Source organism: Protomyctophum bolini (assembly GCF_963924005.1).
Source record: "Protomyctophum bolini genome assembly, chromosome: 24".
Lineage (NCBI taxonomy): Eukaryota > Metazoa > Chordata > Actinopteri > Myctophiformes > Myctophidae > Protomyctophum > Protomyctophum bolini.
Window position 1 is genome coordinate 20423875 of NC_137885.1, and position 18964 is coordinate 20442838.

The 18964-nt window shown below is 42.9% G+C and overlaps 1 protein-coding gene across 1 annotated transcript; it reads left to right on the forward strand.

The window, feature by feature from the left end:
- Positions 1–56: 56 nt before the first annotated feature.
- Positions 57–6510, forward strand: LOC308311552 (uncharacterized protein). The gene is made up of 7 exons (XM_080758287.1): positions 57–133; positions 1719–2012; positions 2157–2230; positions 2320–2494; positions 4282–4359; positions 5226–5303; positions 5868–6510. Exons 1-7 carry the CDS (start codon positions 61–63, stop codon positions 5945–5947), a joined length of 852 nt encoding a protein of 283 aa, XP_080614413.1. The 5' UTR covers positions 57–60; the 3' UTR covers positions 5948–6510.
- Positions 6511–18964: the final 12454 nt, after the last annotated feature.

Here is an 18964-nt window from a genome sequence, read left to right on the forward strand (position 1 = left end):
CGACCTGGATAAGGCAGCACTGTGCATCTTGTCATCTGTCAGTAGCAGAAGATGAAGCTGATGGCGAGGATGAAGGTGTGTGTGTCGACAAGACGACTCCTTCTGCTGTGTTGCTGTTTCATCATGTCTACAGGTAACTGACACTGTCTATTGTTGGGGATGTTAGTTAGTTTGCAAAAATAGCAGATCTACAAGCCCATAGTGCAGCACAAAGTGACTCGCTATGAGTCTGTTTTAAAGCAGTAGTTCACCCAAAAATGTGCATATTTTTTCTTTTAACAGCTTTCATCGTTATTTTACCCATGCATTATAGGAAAAACTCCTCAGAAATGTTAGATCTTTTTTTATTCATCAATTTCAAATGAATCAACATTTTTCAGAAGTACCGGTAGCTTAAATGTATGTGGGTCCAACAGGTTAATTTGATGTGTAAAAAACAAGTGAAAAAGCACGCACATCCAAGATTGTATAGGCAGAAGATTGTGGGCAGAAGTAGACATCACAGAAAAACAGAGTCTGCAAAGTGGCTCATGCTCCAAAACTTAAGTCTTAAGTTTTATTACCAACAACGAGCTACCGGGCGTTTGGAGCATGACTCGGACTGTCACGATTAAGACTTAGATTTATTAGGCCTTGTAAAGAAAAAGTTGCATGGGGGAAAATATGACAAATACCGTACTTGAATACACAAAGAAACGACCGATACCAGTAATCAAAATAAAATATTGTGGTCAGAAATATTTCATAAAGATTTGTAACAAAATATTGGAAATAGCTAATGCACATTTCCACTCTTCTTGAGATTGTTTCAAAATGTACCTTTCTTAACATGAACTATTCTGACAATTATGGAAAATAATTGCGATTGGATCAAATAATTGTGATTAGTTGATTATTTAATACTTACTTGTGACACGTCTAAGCAAGATGTAATATATGTTTTAATATTACTAGTTCATCAATCAGCGCAACTCTGTCAAGAAGCACAATACACTTTAATTAATGAAGTTTGTTTGCTTATTTCAACAATGAAGAAATGTTAGTTATCATTTCCATGAGGCTGTTTCATTACACTTCATATACCTAGAGTGAACTTAAATCTACATGTACAGTTTGCATTATGTTTATTGACTTACATGTATATACATATATACTTTTATTTTATTTTTATACTACCACATAATACATGGCCATGTTGGGAACCCATAGGTTTATAGCATGTAGATCAGCTATTGTCACTATGTTTGCCTCTTTCTTAGGTAATATGTTTGACCATTTTTATTGTACAATTTGTTGATTACTTTTGACGCAATACAAAGTTCCTTTCAGAGGATTAAACGGTTTTAAAAGACCTTGTATTGTCACCTTATTAATTAGTGTGCATATAGTACCAGTTGGTTTATTTACTGTTGAGTGAGAAAACAATTTGCACATTAAGTGGTAATTCGGTGTGGTTTGTGTGCAGCTGTTAACTAACTGTCACTAACTGACAGGATGTAACAGGTGACACGACTAACCTCATTGTCAAAACCTAGTATAGGTTAAGGTTTGCAGAAAATGTAAACATTTTGTGCTATATGAAATTTGTACCAAATTTAGGTCAGATATAACAATATAATGCACAATATCAGACCATATTCTGAATTGTAATGTCCTGTCCTGTCCTGTTCTGTCCTGTCATCCAATCCCATCCCTTTTTCTCCTCTCCTCTCCGATAGGTCAGAAGGTGTGTGACTACAATGTCCCAGAAGGATCATCCTACACACTGCTTCTGGGATATGAAGGGTTCACCATAGATCATCAACTGAGATGGAAACACAACGAAGCAATCCTAGTCCGTAGGAAGAACAGGCGCTATTCCAGTGGGAAGGCAGAGGATATTGATGATGATGGCTCCTTAAAACTGACATATTTACAGAAAACCAGTTCAGGGAATTACACAGCAGAAATGTGGACTAGTGAGGGAGCAGTTGTGAAGATTCCTAGAAAGAGTTGGAATCTATGTGTGACTGGTACGTCACAGATGTGGGTGTGAATCTGTGGGCAGATGTAATGCAGTAAAGTGCTTTATGGCTTTTATAAATGCACAATTTGCCATTCATGATTGTATTAACTAACGTAATCCAATCTAATCTAATCTAATCTAATCTAACCAGACAAGGTCCCGAAGCCTTCAGTAACGCATACATGTAAAAAGAAGACTGTCACCTTGACCTGCAATGTTTCACAGGTGAGAAACATTAGTTTGTCTGTCTGTCTGCCTAAAACAATCATAATGTGTCATGTATTTAATGTATGTACTGTATGTGTCAACTCCAGCCACAGAGCCTTTCCTTTAAATGGAGTGACAATGAGAAGGACGTGGTTAATGAGAACAAGATGAATCTGACCAGACCTGAGGACCAACTGGACACAGGGAGCAGATACACCTGCACCGTGTCCAACCCTGGTGGCTCAGAGACCAGCTCTCCCTACACACCAAGATGCCCCAAGGGTGTGTTCCCTGAGGCTGTTACCGGACACAACATTGCAAAAAAAGGTTATGGTCATTTTTGTATACCCCACCATAGACAACCAATATAAGGCAAAAATTCATCATACATTAAGTAGCATGTGACATGCCAAACTAGGGGTTTTCATGATTCTGAATCCATTTCAAGCATTGGTTTTGCACGAAAAACACTATTTTTTTAAAAAAGGGGGGCGGGACTGCAACGCTCTATTAAGAAGGTCTTGCACTGGAACACTACACAGGATCTTTTTTTTCCATTTCCTGAAAGGTTACGGTCCTGAACATGAAAGGTTTCCGCCAGACAGCGACAATATGTATGCAGCGCGTGAAAAACAAAAACCATACAGAACACGACAAACAGGATGTTCTGCAAGCACAGTTTCGGAGAGCTTATACGTGTACAGAATGTCAAACAGTAAGACTGCTGCTCTAGGGTTTTATCAGTACGATGAAAGTTGTTATTGCAGCATGGCCCATGTCATGTGGACATTGCTACACCTCCCAAACTCTTCTCCCTTCTGGCTCCAAAACTATGGAATGCTCTTCCCATTGCAATCAGAACTGCAGACTCACTCCCAATCTTCCGCTATAGTCTGAAAACAGGCGTATGCAAAGGCTCAGTTTATGTAATACATACATATACTACATTATTTAGATATTCCACTGTTAGGTTCTTTAGATTACGTATGATTCTTGATGACTATTATGTATTTGATTTGATTCTGTTCAATCAGGGGTCATCAAAATGTCCAGGTTTTCTGCAGAATATGGATGACACTTATTTACTACACGGGTGCAGTACTTAGTTTAGACAGTTTTTGGTTTAGACTAGTACTAGTCATTGGTTAGACCACTACAACTTCAACCTATCTCAAACCCTCACCCTAAACCTAACCTCCCACGGGGCAGCACACTTAATCCGATTCCTAACCTTAACCCATGTCTAACCAATGACTAGTCTAAACTAAGTATGCACCCCCACTTCACTTATTTGGCATATTATGAGTCCAACTACTAGTGGTTCTCAGTGGACCCGATCACTCTGAGAGTGTATTTCTGACATTCAGGTGATACAGACATTACATATACAGTAAATGTAATCTCCATCCTAAGAAAATAACAAACGGACACACATTTTATGGACTATAGACACATTCCACAGCTGTATAGTGTAATGTATTCTAATGTAATCTTATCTAACCAGACAAGGTCCTGAAGCCTTTAGTAACGCATACCTGTGAAAAGAATACTGTCACCTTGACCTGCGAGGTTTCACAGGTGAGAAACATCTGTCTGTCTGTCTGTCTGTCTGTCTGTCTGTCTGTCTGTCTGTCTGTCTGTCTGTCTGTCTGTCTGTCTGTCTGTCTGTCTGTCTGTCTGTCTATTACAATCTTGTGTCTCATCTGATCTATTTAATGTATGTATACTGTATGTGTGTAAACTCCAGCTACAGGGCGTTTCCTTTAAATGGAGTGACAATGAGAAGGACCTGGTTAATGAGAACAAGATGAGTCTGACCAGACCTGAGGACCAACTGGACACAGGGAGCAGATACACCTGCACCGTGTCCAACCCTGGTGGCTCAGAGACCAGCCCTCCCTACACACCAAGATGCCCCAAAGGCGTGTTCCCTAGTAAAAGTTAATATTGTACTTTTATTACCTTCATAGTTCATAGCGATGTAAACTTTATGTATAGCCTAAAATGTTCATAGCCTAAAATTACACAACCATTAACTCATTCCCTCACTGACTCTCTCCCTCTCACAGAACCGGACTCCATTTTACCCAAACAGTTGTTTGGCTTTGATTTCTGGACAGTGGTGGGCCTCTTTGCATGTGGAATAGGTTTGTTTGCTATTCACCATCTCACACGACATAACCCATCCACAGTATTTCCTATGACAGTGGTTTTCAATCTTTTTCATATCAAACCCCATTATTTATTGGGCATTTTGAGCCACCACCATTTGATGAGATTTATCCTCTCAGATTTATTTTATCATAAGATTTTATCCACAATTCCATGCTGTATTGATGTGGTACCATAGGAGAGATAACAGGCAAACTTGTAAATTAAGTACTGTAATACCGATGTTTAACAATAATTTAACTCTTGAGCTCAAGCTTAAAATGAAACCGACTGGACCCGTAAGGTTAAAGTTAAATATCTATAAGGGTCCATTTAGCTGGGGATCACCCGGAACCCCCTCAAGGACCACTGGTGGGCCCGGACCACTGGTTGAGAACCATTGCCCCATGCTGTTCAAGCCAGGGCATAGAGGTGTAGTCTACCTGTGGCCAGTTTATGTGTTGACCTACGACAGTGTTGATTGCGGAAATAATCTTGCTTTTCAGCAAAGTGACACAGACATACAGTACAGTACTATAAACTAGCCTGTAGGCAGCCAGCCAAAATGAATCCTTGACCGTGACAGTACGTGTTAGCATCATAATGACAATTGTGTCCCCTTTCGCTGGTTTGGGTATTTGCCACAGTACATTTGCACATAATGTAGCATTTATCCTCCCTACTTAGCCATATCCCAACTATTAGTAGAAGTCGCTGCTTCGGCGGGGGACATGCAGCAAAGGCCCACAGCCAGACTAGATTGCCAGTCAAGGTGCCTGGACCGCTGAGCCATGACCCAGGCCTGTATTGATCCTTTTACTTAAGTAAAACATGCGAGTACTTTTTCCACCACTGTCTACAGCTCTGCTCCTAACCCTCATCACTGTCACCGTCTGCTGCTGCAGCCGAGCCAGACGTCACAGACGGAGAAAGACGGAGGGTAAGCACTCAGAGGGAGCTTCTGTTTAGTTCTTCTTGGTTTAGATGGTTTAGTTAAAGATGGAGTGCCGTGATAGTGTACAGAAAGTGTTAAAATTGTGACCGGTTCATTAAGTACCTGTTTTTCACTTAGCACCACCCACCTGAACTTAAGCCTCGCCCAAGGCTGTTGTTTTATGATAAAGGGGGAGGGGAGGGTTAGGGTTTCGTTTGGGCCTTATTTTGAATCAAAGGCTTTCAGCTTTCAGGAATAAAGCAAAAATACACAGAGAAGACATATTTGAATATTCTAACCACACCTGGGGGTCTACTAGAGTAATGTTAACTCCATAAACATACACAACAGAAAAAGTTAAAACATTGCGGCTTTAATATAAGATGAGACATGATAAGATAAGAGAAAACAATGTATTTATGAGTGACTTTATGAGAGAACTACATCTTTTGTAATATATGACATTTGAATATGCTAACAGAAGTATAGGCCTAGTCATTTCAACTGTCCCAAATATGTGTCATCCATCCATCCATCCATCCATCCGTTAATTTATTGGTATATTTGCAGAGGAGGTGGCGTTTCGTTTGGATCCAACCAATCAACACCATCAGCAACAACAACAACAACAACAACAATATTTCCGTTAATAGCTGCATTGCCACTTTTCAAATTGGTTGAAATGTTCTCCAAAGTCATTAAAGCTACAACCCGTCAAAAATATGTAATTTAGATAGCATGTTATGTAGACATATGTCATTATTGACATAGTGCTATATCTTGTGCCACCCCTTATCCCTTAATTATATCCCTAAAAGTATTTGCCTTTTCTTTTTTACACTATTTTTAATAACATTTTAAAATAGTCCAAATAGCCGATCTACAAGCTCACAACGTGTCGATGTAGATCGGCTATAGGCTTTAGGGCCTAAGGGGTAAGGGGTGGCACAAGATATAGCACTATAATAGTGTTTATAGTTTCAATGTTATTGATTTCGTTCTTGATAGGTGATGATAGGTTCTTGGTTTACTTATGATCCTCATCCTAGATGACTATTTTCTTGATTACCTTGTTTTGTTCTTGCTTACTGTAAGTCGATCCGGATTTAAGTGCGTCTGCTAATTGCCTAAATTGTAAATTGAGAACATCTCTACTGCAGATATGCTAGTTATGTTGTATTGACATAGCATTTTATTAATTAAAGTACATAAATCCTTGTAGCAAATTCCTTTGTCAGAAAAGATAATAACAATCTAAATATTGTTAAAACAATATTGTTACTGGTGGACGGGTTTTCTGAACTGCCCACAACCAGCTCCTATCAGCCTGGGCACACCTGAACTTCCATGCGCGGCCAAAGGAAGCTGTCTTTTGCGTCATTTCCGGGTTTTTAGACAGCTGGTGGATGAAAATGAAGCTCCCCACGGCATTCTGGGGGCAGCTTTTGGGGCAGCCTGCCGCGTGGGTGGAGCTTATTTCCCATAGCTGTCTAAAAACCCGGAAATTATGCAAAAGACAGCTTCTTCTGTCCGCAATCTTAGGTGTGCTCAGACCCCATGCGTGGCCAAAAGAAGCTGTCTGCCGGGGTCTCTTCCGGGTTTTTAGACAGCTGGTGGATGGAAATGAACGACGTGGCATTCTGCAGCGTGGGTGGAGCCGCATACCTTAGGCCAGTGGTTTTCAACCCATTTCACAGCAAGGCCCATTCTTGTTTTGGGGGCATTTGAGCCACGGACACCATTTGATGACATTTAGCCTCTCAGACCCAAACCTTTGAATATTTTGTTGTCATTGGATAAGATTTTGTCAACAATTCCATTCTGTATTGATTTGGTACTATGGGAGAGACAACAGGCAAACGTTGATCAAACATAAAAAGAAATCTACATTCTCTGATTGTGTAGACTTCTTGTAAATTAAGTAATGAGATGTTTAACAATAATTTAACTCTTGAGAGTCCATTTGGTTTCATTTTACGCTCTCAAGAGTTAAAGATCTATAAGGGTCCATTTGGTTACCAACTCTCAATCATGTAGCTGGGGACCACCTGGAACCCCCTCAAGGGCCCGGGCCACTGGTTGAAAACCACTGATATACCAGTCATGTATTCAACTGTTGTGTGTGTGTGTGTGTGTGTGTGTGTGTGTGTGTGTGTGTGTGTGTGTGTGTGTGTGTGTGTGTGTGTGTGTGTGTGTGTATGTGTATGTGTATGTGTATGTGTATGTATATGTATATATATATATATATATATATATATATATATATATATATATATATGATTTGTAAGCAAAATCAGTGGCTTCCTATATGGAACCCCAAATCGACATGCATTAGATGAAATACATTAAATAAGAAATACATGTCATTAAATAATCTAAATGCCATAATGGTCGCCTACATGATTAATATAATCATAGTGGTGACATAAAAACATCTTGTTAGTCTTCTCTTCTTGCATTTTTTGCTTCTGTGTTGTAATAATAATAAAAGTGTAGCCATTAAGCTGGGTACCAACTGCAACACCCTCAATGCCCACTGGGGGTCACCAGAGGCCACTTTAGTTTGAACTTCATGACGTGAACAACTACTAGGCTACAGCATTTTCTCAAAGTGGGGTCCCGGGACCCCCAGGGGTCCTTGGGAGGGCTCCAGGGGGTCCCTCCCAGCAAAAGTAGCAAACATTATCACAAGTTCACAACAATCCTCCTTCTACCCTAAAATACAACGATCTACATTGCATCCATGATCCATACAACTGTCATATTTACTGTACACTTCTTATATTAGAATAAATCTAGATTTATTTTCCATCGTGCGTTGCCACGCACGCACGCATACAGCACAGGCAGCTTGTGTGCGGCTGCCTGCCCAGGCCTACCTCCTGCTACTGAATTGTGTGTGTGTGTGTGTGTGTGTGTGTGTGTGTGTGTCTGTGTGTGTGTGTGTGTGTGTGTGTGTGTGTGTGTGTGTGTGTGTGTGTGTGTGCGCGCGCGCGCGCGCAGGGGGCGGGGCTGCACCGTTCTGATGATATAGTGATAGAAAACACCTGCGTTTCTTCAGGAACATTAACAACAACATCACAGAAGATGACCGACATGTTTTCACCGTGCGCGTGGTGACGGCGACGCGCCTTCTGCTGCTGCTGCTGCTGAACATCTGGCACGCGTCCCTTTGATCGTCGGCACGTACGTTTTAATTACGGCGGACGGACGGACGCGCTCATCCCCGCTGCGCGTGCACGCCATGCACGCACACCCTCTCTCTCTCTCGGTCTCTTGCCTCTCCATACATCCATCATCCCCCCCCCACACACACAGCGATGGACGCGGCGTAAAATAAAATAAAATAACCGCGTCCCTGAATTCTTCCCGTTATTTTTCCGCGCGTTAATCCTTGGATAATAATCATCTTCATCATCACCACCACCGCGGGAAAATGGCGACGGGAGGCGGCTTGCATGGGGCAGGCTGGCAGCCTCCTCCTCCTCCTCCGTACAGCGGCAGCAGCGGCAGCTCCAACCCCAACCCTGTGAACACCTCGGCGGCCAAACCTCCCTCCTCCACCCCGCCTGGCAGCAGCAACATGTCGACACTGGAGTACACGCAGGACCTGCACCTCAAGATGAGCAAGAAGATAGCGCAGCTCACAAAGGTATCAGTCTTCTATTAATGCTATAGACGAGTGTGGGTTCTCTTATCTCTTCTCGAAAAACCTTTTAATTGCATGGGCCCCCCCATAACCCTGAGAGTGTCCAAATGGAAACAAATGGACCCTTATTTGGTGCACACTCAGAGTTACAGACCTGTTTCATCTGATCCTCATGGTTGGACGGGGCCACCACTTTGTGAACCACTGGTGTGTGTGTGACTGTGTGTGTGTGTGTGTGTGTGTGTGTGCGTGTGCACGCGCGCTGTTCTTGTGTAAGGTGCTTGTGGGTGGGCTATGCCTGCTTGGGTTGGCATATAGACACACACACACACACACACACACACACACACACACACACACACAGTGGATGCCATGATCACCTCCAAAACAGCCTGCATTCCAAATGATGGTGCTGGTCATCAGTATGTCCGTACACGGATAGATGTGTCCCTGGCAAAGACTTGGTCTTGTCCGTGGCAACATTTTAGATTTTATGCACCATGATAATGTTCTTATTTTGATCATAAGACCCAAATGACTGAATGTCAGTCTCCCGGTTTTCTTCAGAATATGTATGACACTGATTTACTACAAGGTGCACTACACTACACTATGGCATATTTAATAGGAGTCCAACTACTAGTGGTTCTCAAATATTTCATTTGCAAGGACCCCCTTAAAACTGTACAAATGGAACCAAACGGACCTATAGGGTCCACTCAGAGTTGCAGACCTGTTATGGTCATTCGGTGCTAGCTCTTATATGTGTTTCTGGGGATATTATTGTGCACTCGTTTTGTATGTCCGTGACAAAAATGTCCACCACGAGCCAGCATGACGATGAGCCCGGATAGTGGCACATGAATCGTCATGGCAGACTGGTGGTGAAGCTCACATTGGTGCGTAGCAGCGTAGGTGTAGCCTACTGTATGTACATTTTAAGCACAGCAGATTGTACCGGCAAAAAACTATTCAGAATCGGTGACAATATAAAATAAACTGTATTTAAGGTTAAAGACTATAGGTGCCCCAAATGACGCCCCTGCCCAGTAAGTAAGGGTCCATTTGGTTCCATTTTGCACACAGGATTTTCCTGTTGTATTGTTTGGGTTTGGGTAGCTCGATAACGGATACTAAGTAGGCTAAATGCAGCAGCACTGTCTCTCTCTGGTAGTCAGTGTACTATAATCTCAGTGTACTTATAGGCCTGTCACAATTATTATGTTGTCAATCTGTTGTATGTCGAATAATGTCCATACGTTGTTGTTTTTTTAATAGCAGAAATAGCTACAAGCTCACAACACTCACACGACATCACTTTGTGACAATAGCGAGCAATTACCCAGCCTAAGACTAACATTATACTATAATATCTTTGGTTATGTTAGTAATTGATTCATCTAAATACCCGCAATCCTTTGCTAGGTTAATCTGGTCTGTCGGTTGGGAAATGGGAACAGTCCATTCATTCCTCACATGGAGAGAGGTTTTAGACCCGAGGCCGATTCTACAAAATGTGTTCTAAATCCTGACAGATTTTCTGAAAAACCCATGTTTCTATGTCAGTGGTTCTTAAACCTCTTCATGTCAAGGACCACACAGAATTGTATGCCAACGACCCCCACCTCAAAATGTTTAGTTCCAGGGACCCTCAGAAGCAAAGATTTGAATAAAAAATGCGTGCGCAAACAAAATACGTCTTATATCCAAAAGATTTTCGCACGTTTTCAGTCAGATAAAAAAGGAAAAAAAGAATATCTATAAGCTCATAGCGCAACATAAGCTGTTTGTATATACCGGTACTACTTTTGAACATAGCAAAAGTGATTCCCAAACTTTTTAGCCCGTGACCCAAAACAGAAATTTGATATTCGTTCTGGACCCAAACTAGTGAAAATAGCATATCTACAAGCTCACAACGCGGCACGAAGCCTGTAGATTGGCTATTTTCACTACTTCTTAATCAGTTGTTTCTAATTCATGGTAATTCTTAGATTTCTCTTCGATATCTTCATGAAATTACTTCCAAAAAATCATTGCATTTGTTTTTAATTCATGAATTGTATTTGGCTTTTTGGGGAATAGTTTTTGAATATTTCTTGTTGTCTGTGACCCACAAATGGGTCCCGACCCTGTGTTTGTGAACCATTGCTTTACAGTAGCTGAAACGTAAAAATGACACAGATGCTTTCCAGGTTTTAATGGCTTAATAATACACACACATATATAGCTGCACGTTTAGTGTCCTGGAGTGTCTCCAAAGGTCCTTCCCATATTTATAATTAATATATTTTTCTTTATACATTTCTAGAATGATGGGTCAAACATGTATAGGTTTAAATTATGAATTGATTAATGTCTGTTAGGACTACTAACTTCCAGGCACTTTAAGGCACGTTTAGGGGCCGGCCCCATACAATGTGATGGCTCCTTGTCTACATTTTATTATTTACTATTCCTTATTCGATTTCACACGACATTTATCCTGTCTTGGTACCATAAATAGAGTCTTCATTTGATATCTTGACACAGATATTCAATTGTACTTGATTGTATCACATATAATACCTAATTTCCTGTAGGCCAAAACACGCTGTCTGTGTAAGGTAAAATGTGAAAAGGACATGTATTGAGTGCTGGCATTTTCTTCGTTCTATCATGTTTTGTGTCCGACCGCACATAGCTTCCTCCTATACTGTACTGTGCTTTTTGTATGCCATCAGAGAGAGAGATGATACAGTATAATAGGCTGCCTTTTGTTCTCCCCCAGGGCAGGAGAGGGGATTATGTAATGTTGTCGGTGAGATGATGCAGTTATCTGTCACTGTTTTTGTTTTACCTGCTGGAGCTTATAGGGGTCTCCAACAGGGGGTCCGGGAAACCCCAGGGGTCCTCAGAGTTGCTACATCTGGGGGGGTGGGGGGTGGCGTATATGAATTTTGTTTTTAAACGCTAGAATAAATCCCTATTCTGAGAGGAACATTAACCGGACGTAGCAGCAGATCTACAAGCTCACAACGCCTGACGCTGCGAGGCGTTGTGAGCTTGTAGATCGGCTATTTTCAGCAAAGAGGTTTGTGTAGAGGGAGAAAAAGAGCAGATCAGGTACAGAGACCACGGTCAGGTTTACTATGTATTTCAGTGCAGGTTAAATGTCCGAAAACACTTTGAACGCTATGAAATCTATGAAAAGGGTTAATCTGCTAGAAAACGTTGTGGGGGTCCCTGTCTGCTTCATCTCTCTCTCTCAGCTAAGGGGTCGATGCTGGCCTGAAAAACGGAGAGAGAGAGATAGAGAGGGGGGGGGGTGAACCTGAGAGGGAGATGTGTTTGGGTGTTTGACATGGTGGCGGTGAACACTGGCATTTGATCCTATAGAGTAGACCGCAGAGGTGTGTGTGTGTGTGTGTGTGTGTGTGTGTGTGTGTGTGTGTGTGTGTGTGTGTGTGTGTGTGTGTGTGTGTGTGTGTGTGTGTGTGTGTGTGTGTGTGTGTGTGTGTGTGTGTGTGTGTGTGTGTGTGTGTGTGTGTGTGTGTGTGTGTGTGTGTGTGTGTGTGCGTGTGCGTGTCTCTCTCTCTGACGACAGCAGCTCTTCAGTTGCTCATGGGTCCTAGGCTGTGCTGCTATATTATAAATGTAGCCTATACACGTTCAGCCCCGGACAGACCCAAAGCCTGTGAAATGCTTGACAAACTGGGCCAAGCTTGGTCCAACCCGTCGTGTCCCAGCGGGCTCGGGCTCAAATCTTAAGCTCTACAGCACAGTACAGGTCTTAACCCATTTTCGGGAACCCCTTTTGGTGTTTTAAAGATTATGTTATACTTTAGCTATTGAAAAATAGCAGATCTACAAGCTTATAGCGCGGCACCGAGTGCCGCGATACCTGCTTTTTTATTCTTTATTGTGGAAATGTGGCGCAAATCTTTGAATATATATTCTTTCAGAGCGGACGTTTTTAAGTCAAATCTTTGCTTCTGGGCCGTCCCTGGAACAACATATTTTCAGATGGGGGGTCGGCGGCCAATTTCATATAATTTCTGGGGTCCTTGACATGAAATAGTTTGAGAACCACTGACGCAGAAACATAGGTTTTTCAGAAAACTGTCATGATTTAGAAGACATTTTGTAGAATCCGCCTCAGGTTTAAATGGGTTTTAAATACTGTCAACTAACAGCAGCACAGTACAGGTCTTGAACGAGGCATTTTGCTCTTGATTAACTAATCAAGGGAAACCACTTAAACCCTGTCATCCCAAATATGGGCATAGGCGTTTGCCTATCCTATATCTATCTACAGTGTGGAAGTGGTTAATATATGTTTTGTAATAATAATCTAAATCTATACAGGAACTACTTAACGCATCACCTAGATAATCTTAGATAATAATTTTTAATACACGTAAGACTATGGTGATTAGTATTATTGACATTGAGTGGGTCAGTTGTGTAACTTTCCCGACGTTAAGCTGTGTATGTGTTCAACAACACATCCATGCAAAGTAACACTGACAGCTATGAGCTTGCCATTCTTAGCAACGGTTGCTATAACTATTTGGATTGGCATTGGACAATCTCTTTCGGTGTGGGGTTTAGCGAAGGGCTAAATTTGACAGGCCTAACTGGTGGTCTCCAGTCAATGATGTATATTAATTGGGATACGTCATAACGTTTCAAACATGGCAGATTTACAAGCTCACACCGCATTGCGTTGCAATGTGGTGTGTGAGCTTGCAGATATATACAGTAGGCAGTGGTTTTTGGCAGAGGTTTGGTGTGGAGAAACGAGCAGGAAACAAGCAGGCCAAGAACGGACCCCTGGGAGACCCTGGGTGAAGAAGTATATAGGGTTTAAGTGCATTTAACTACATGTATGAAAAATATGTCATGTCTTCTCGACACAGAAGGAGAGTTGAGAGGTTGTATGAAGGGGGACTGCCCATAACTCCGACATCCCGTTAGTTAGACTAAGCCGTGCAGGCTTCCGCGTGCGGTTATAGGTTTAGGGACTTTGTAAAAAATACTACGCAGACACAAACTCCAAATGCGTTCATCAACTATCACAGTGTTGAGGTCACATGGATTAAAGTTCTGTCGCCAGCACCATGGAAGCACGTCGCTCACCGAAAATAGCGACGATTGTTAGTTATTTTAAGATTAGGTTTAGTTATTTTAAGATTATTACGAGTATTTGAGCTGATCAAACTAGCAATAGAACACATGTTTTTAGAAGCATCTTCCATAGACATGAATGGTCTCAGAAATGTGATAAAAGCAAAGGTTTAAAGCCTCAAATGTGTTATTTATTCAACTGGTTGGCTGTTATGTGGGACAGCAGCAACAAAGAATGATAATACCTAAACATCATTAATACACTTGAAGTTGAAGTCATGATATTTTATTTCTTTATTCCACGATGAGGTCAGCTTAACGTAAATATAGTGTCTCCTGGGCGTGGCCCTTTGCTTGGCTCCCGCTTAGGAATGGGACCATATGAAAACTACTCTTTCACCATTACTGTGGCAAATATAATCTGCAATTAACCATAACATTATCACGATAATCAAAATTATGCTTAATATGTTGTATTCTGTATTCTGGGGGTAACGTTTGCTAAAAATAGCGGATCCACGCGTCGTGAGCTTGTTAGATGATTAGATCTGCTACGAGTCGATATCGACTCGATTTGTGCCGAGGCAGAAAGAGCCCACCAGATGTGCTCTTTACACTACTGTAATTCAGTGGTACTGAATTTGTAGATAAACACAAGCTAATCTGTCCTAGTGTACTGGAAAAATGTCACCATAAATTAAAATCTCAGCGATGCCATTATTGTGAGCGTTTCGGATGAACGGCATCGAGATAATGAGAATGAAGCACATGCAGGAAGATGACTCAATCTATATAAATATAATTCTGTGTATGTTGGTTGGTGGTGGTGAGCGCTCAAGGCTCGGCCGATTCCCTCATCAGACTTAATGCGTTCAGTGGCCGTGTGTTACAGTGGCCACGTGTTACGTGTTATCAGGGTAGAGAAGTCTATTTGCATTTAGGAATTTGACTCGCTTCTATGGCCAAATATGGAGATGAATGACATCACAGTGATGACGTCATATGCCTCCAAGTACGCTGACGATGCGTACTGCACTTGTACAATCTAACTATAAATGCACCAAGTGTGTGTGTGTGTGTGTGTGTAACTCAGGAACTGTTCTCCCACCGACTTCAAATTCCACACACGGGTGCACTTGCCCGGTTTCGAGTCGGTCGGACCCACGGTTGTCCAGAAGCGCCACAAAAATACCTCTGCCCGGATTCTGGACAGGGCCCCTGCCCATGTCCATACAGTATATGGAGCTGGCCTGTTCTGACATCACAGCACTCCATATTTGGGCATGCCTTACACATAAGGCCTCTCCCCATGTCCATATATGGAGAAAAGAGACCCAACGGGCACCGCTGTAGAGGCTCCAACAGGCACCGCTCTAGTTATAATAAAGTTAAATGATCGGTTGACATGACAGCTCTTTGTGAATGTGTGGTGAGCCAAGCTGGCCCTGGGTGTTCTTCCCCTGATAGTACCGTCGGCATCACTAACAAAAGTCAGGCCCAAATTTATCCTTAATGACCTTTCAACTGTTTATGAGGTTGCTTAAAAAGAGCTCAGTGAATTCTTGCTGATGCTAGCTGGCCGTGTCAGTAAGTGCATTCAGGTTTATCTCTGTTCGATCACAGACGAGTCGTGATGGAGGGCATCTTTACCCTCCATCTTGAATTGAAAAAAGAATGTGTCCTTTTAGCTGTGTATTTGTTTCCGTATTCACCATCATCATAGTTGTTGATTATGACGATTGGGGTAAAATACACGTAACCGTGATCTACATCCTCCGACATAGTCATTTCATTTTAAAGATAAGATTTGGTTTCATTTTACTCTCTCAAGAATGCTCTCAAGAGTTAAAAGGTCTATAAGGGTCCATACGTTTCATGTTTCGCTCTCAAGAGTTAAAGATCTATAAGGGTTACCAACTCTTCCATCATTTAGCTGGGGACTGGTGTCTTCCTCCTTTTTCTTCATCATCGTCGTCCTCGTCTTCCTTGTCCCCGTCCTCGCCCACGGGAGACGCCGTCACGGCCTGCATGATGAGGTCCATGGAGCACATGCACTCGGTCAGCTGCTCGTACGCCTCCACAAAGTTCTGCGTGAGCGTGGTGGTCTGCTCCATGCTGCGCTGCTCCATGGCCTCCATGCGGTCCACCCAGGCCAGCTCCTTCCTCGTCCACTCGGTGCTCCGCGCCTCCACGCTCCGCCTGGCCGCCTCCATCTGCTCCCTCCAGTGCTCCTTCTCGGAGAGCAGCCGCTCGCACAGCCTGGTCCTCGTCTCCTCCCGCTGCTTGTAGAAGAGCACGAGCTCCTCCATCTGCTTCACCCGGAGCTCCGTCCGCTCCCGCTCCTTCTCCAGGAGCTGGACGGCCCGCTCGGCGGAGCGGACCCTTTCGTCGAGGAGCATCTCGCCCCGTTCCTGTGTCTTCCTCTCCGTGGTGCGCGTGAGTTTCTCGTGGAGAAATGTGCCGCTCTGATGTTCCAGTTGAGCCACCTTTTCTACCTCCTGCTCCCAGTTCCTGGTGTCGTGCGCGATTCCATCTTCGGGCCGTGTCTTTCTCCCGGCGGAGCAGAGCTTTTCTCCGAGAAGCGTCTCGTTCCGTTCGTGGAGAAACGTGTCGCTCTGTTCGAGTTGAACCACATTCGCTCCCTCCTGCTGCTCCCAGTTCCTGGTGTCCTGCGTGATGAGTCTGTCTTGAGGCGACATCCTGAGGGAATCCTGAGTAAAGCTGAGCTCCTCGTGTTTGTTGCGCGCCTCCACGGGAATGCCGTTGACAGGCGGTCGGCTGCCGTCATCTTGTGTGGGCCGTGCGCCTTCCATTTTGAAAATGTACTCAAATTAAAGTACGAGTAAATAAAAGCACATCTCTAAACGTTCACTCCTTTAGAGGGAACCCAACCACGTCCTTTATACCCTCAGCGCTAGCACTGTGATGACGTCACTCTGAACAAGTCCAGAAGAAATGTCTGCAAAACGACTGATATAGCGACCCATCAATCCGTGTTTAGCAACAGTTGTTAAGTGCGTTTCCTGGCACACAGATGGTAAATGGTGCATTTATATAAATGGTAAGTGGTGCATTTATATAGCGCCTTTATCCAAGGCACTTTACTGAGATTGTGCATTTCATTCGCCCATTTACACACATTCATACACAGATGGCGGAGGAAACCATTAAAGGAAACAACCCTGCTCATCAGGAGCAATTTTGGGTTCAGCGTCTTGCAACATTAACAACAAAATGTTAAGTCTCAAGGTCGATTTTGCAAATATAGCTATATATATATATATATATATATATATATATATATATATATATATATATATATATATATAATTATTATTTGTGTGGGTGGGTGAACGGTGGACGGTGGATGTCACAAATGTAATGTCCAGTTTGGATCGGCCAACGAACCCAAGCCATCGCAGGGTTGGCCAAGCTTCATATTGCTCTGAACCGAGTGGAGACCACTTTAAACCAGTAAACACTGAAAATACTAGTGAAAACTTTTTGACTGTAATTACATTCGCATTTAATTTCCTCTCCTAAAAGAATATTAAACCCAAGTGTATCTGCTTATGCCTGCGTGCACGTGTGTGTGCCATGAATAAGCAAACAGGCCAGGATTGCCCCATTTAAAGACAGAGTGGGCACAGCTGGATTGCTCCCCTTTGTTTTTCTCTACATTTGCTACCACGTCACGCATGGCTATACATAATCACTCACACACACACACACACACACACACACACACACACACACACACACACACAGAGAGAGCGCTACATGCTCTGTCAACTAATGTAAAGCACAACGGCATGCTGCACAACCATGGGACTCACAGGTCACAGCAGGGAAATAAAGCTTAATTCCTGAAGTAACGAAACGGTACAATTTGAGATGATCTGTGGGGAGGCATCTTGATGTTTCTGTCAAGTATATCTGAGGAGAGACGTGTGTTCTCTTTGACATGCTAGTGTCACCCTCTCCTCAGAGAGTGAAGGATAAGCCGTGACTCCTGGGTTCCACAAAGACAGCCATTATCTCCGCTCACTTCTCCCTTTATGTGCAAGTGAGATAATCTTTCCTTTTCCTACGACGCTACCCCCCCCCCCCTCTCTCTCTGTCTGTTTCATATGATTTCAGAGTCTTAATGGTTTCAGTTAATCTGATTGCATAACGGTCAGTTTCAGTGCAGATCAGTCCATGTTCGCCTAATGAGTCTCAGTGGCGCTACTGTATATGCACGCATGCACGCACATGCACGGACACGCACATTAGTATTAGGCCTGCGTGTGAGGACATCAGCATTTTTGGATGGCAATTTTGTGAATGACATTTAGTATAAAGCCTAAAATAGCAAATGTACAACCTCACAAAATACTGTAAATACTTTTCCTTTTTTCCTTTTTTCTGGTGACTGATATCTAATACGTGAGGGGGCCGTGTTCTTTCAATTACTGTTTTCATTTATTTTTAATCATTCTTTTGGAAATGAACCTCCTCCAGGAGGAGGCTGGAGGAGACAAGCAATCAATTAGAAGCACAATATCAGTCACCACATTGTTTTAAATAATGCCACTCTGTGTGTGTGTGTGTGTGTGTGTGTGTGTGTGTGTGTGTGTGGTGTGTGTGTGTGTGTGTGTGTGTGTGTGTGTGTGTGTGCACGCCCGTGTGTAGCAGGGTAGCAGATGGTCATGCTCTAGACCAGGTGGGCCACGGGACAGCTTAGTTTAGACATGCAACGCCCGCTCAGTGGTTACAGTGTGAGAATATCTCCTCATTGTCACTGGTATTGACAGACTGGTCTGTCATTGTCACTGGTATTGATGCAGTATGTACTGGTCTGTCATTGCCACTGGTATTGATGCAGTATGTACTGGTCTGTCATTACTTGCGCGAGCAGAGCGTGTGC

What these genes read in the sequence shown, in the direction of transcription:
- LOC308311552 (XM_080758287.1), top strand. Translation starts at nt 61, where the DNA reads ATGGCGAGGATGAAGGTGTGTGTGTCGACAAGACGACTCCTTCTGCTG. An exon ending in CTGTTTCATCATGTCTACAG is followed by an intron (nt 134 to 1,718) that starts GTAACTGACACT and finishes CCTCTCCGATAG; the next exon opens with GTCAGAAGGTGTGTGACTAC. An exon ending in CAGACGGAGAAAGACGGAGG is followed by an intron (nt 5,304 to 5,867) that starts GTAAGCACTCAG and finishes GTATATTTGCAG; the next exon opens with AGGAGGTGGCGTTTCGTTTG.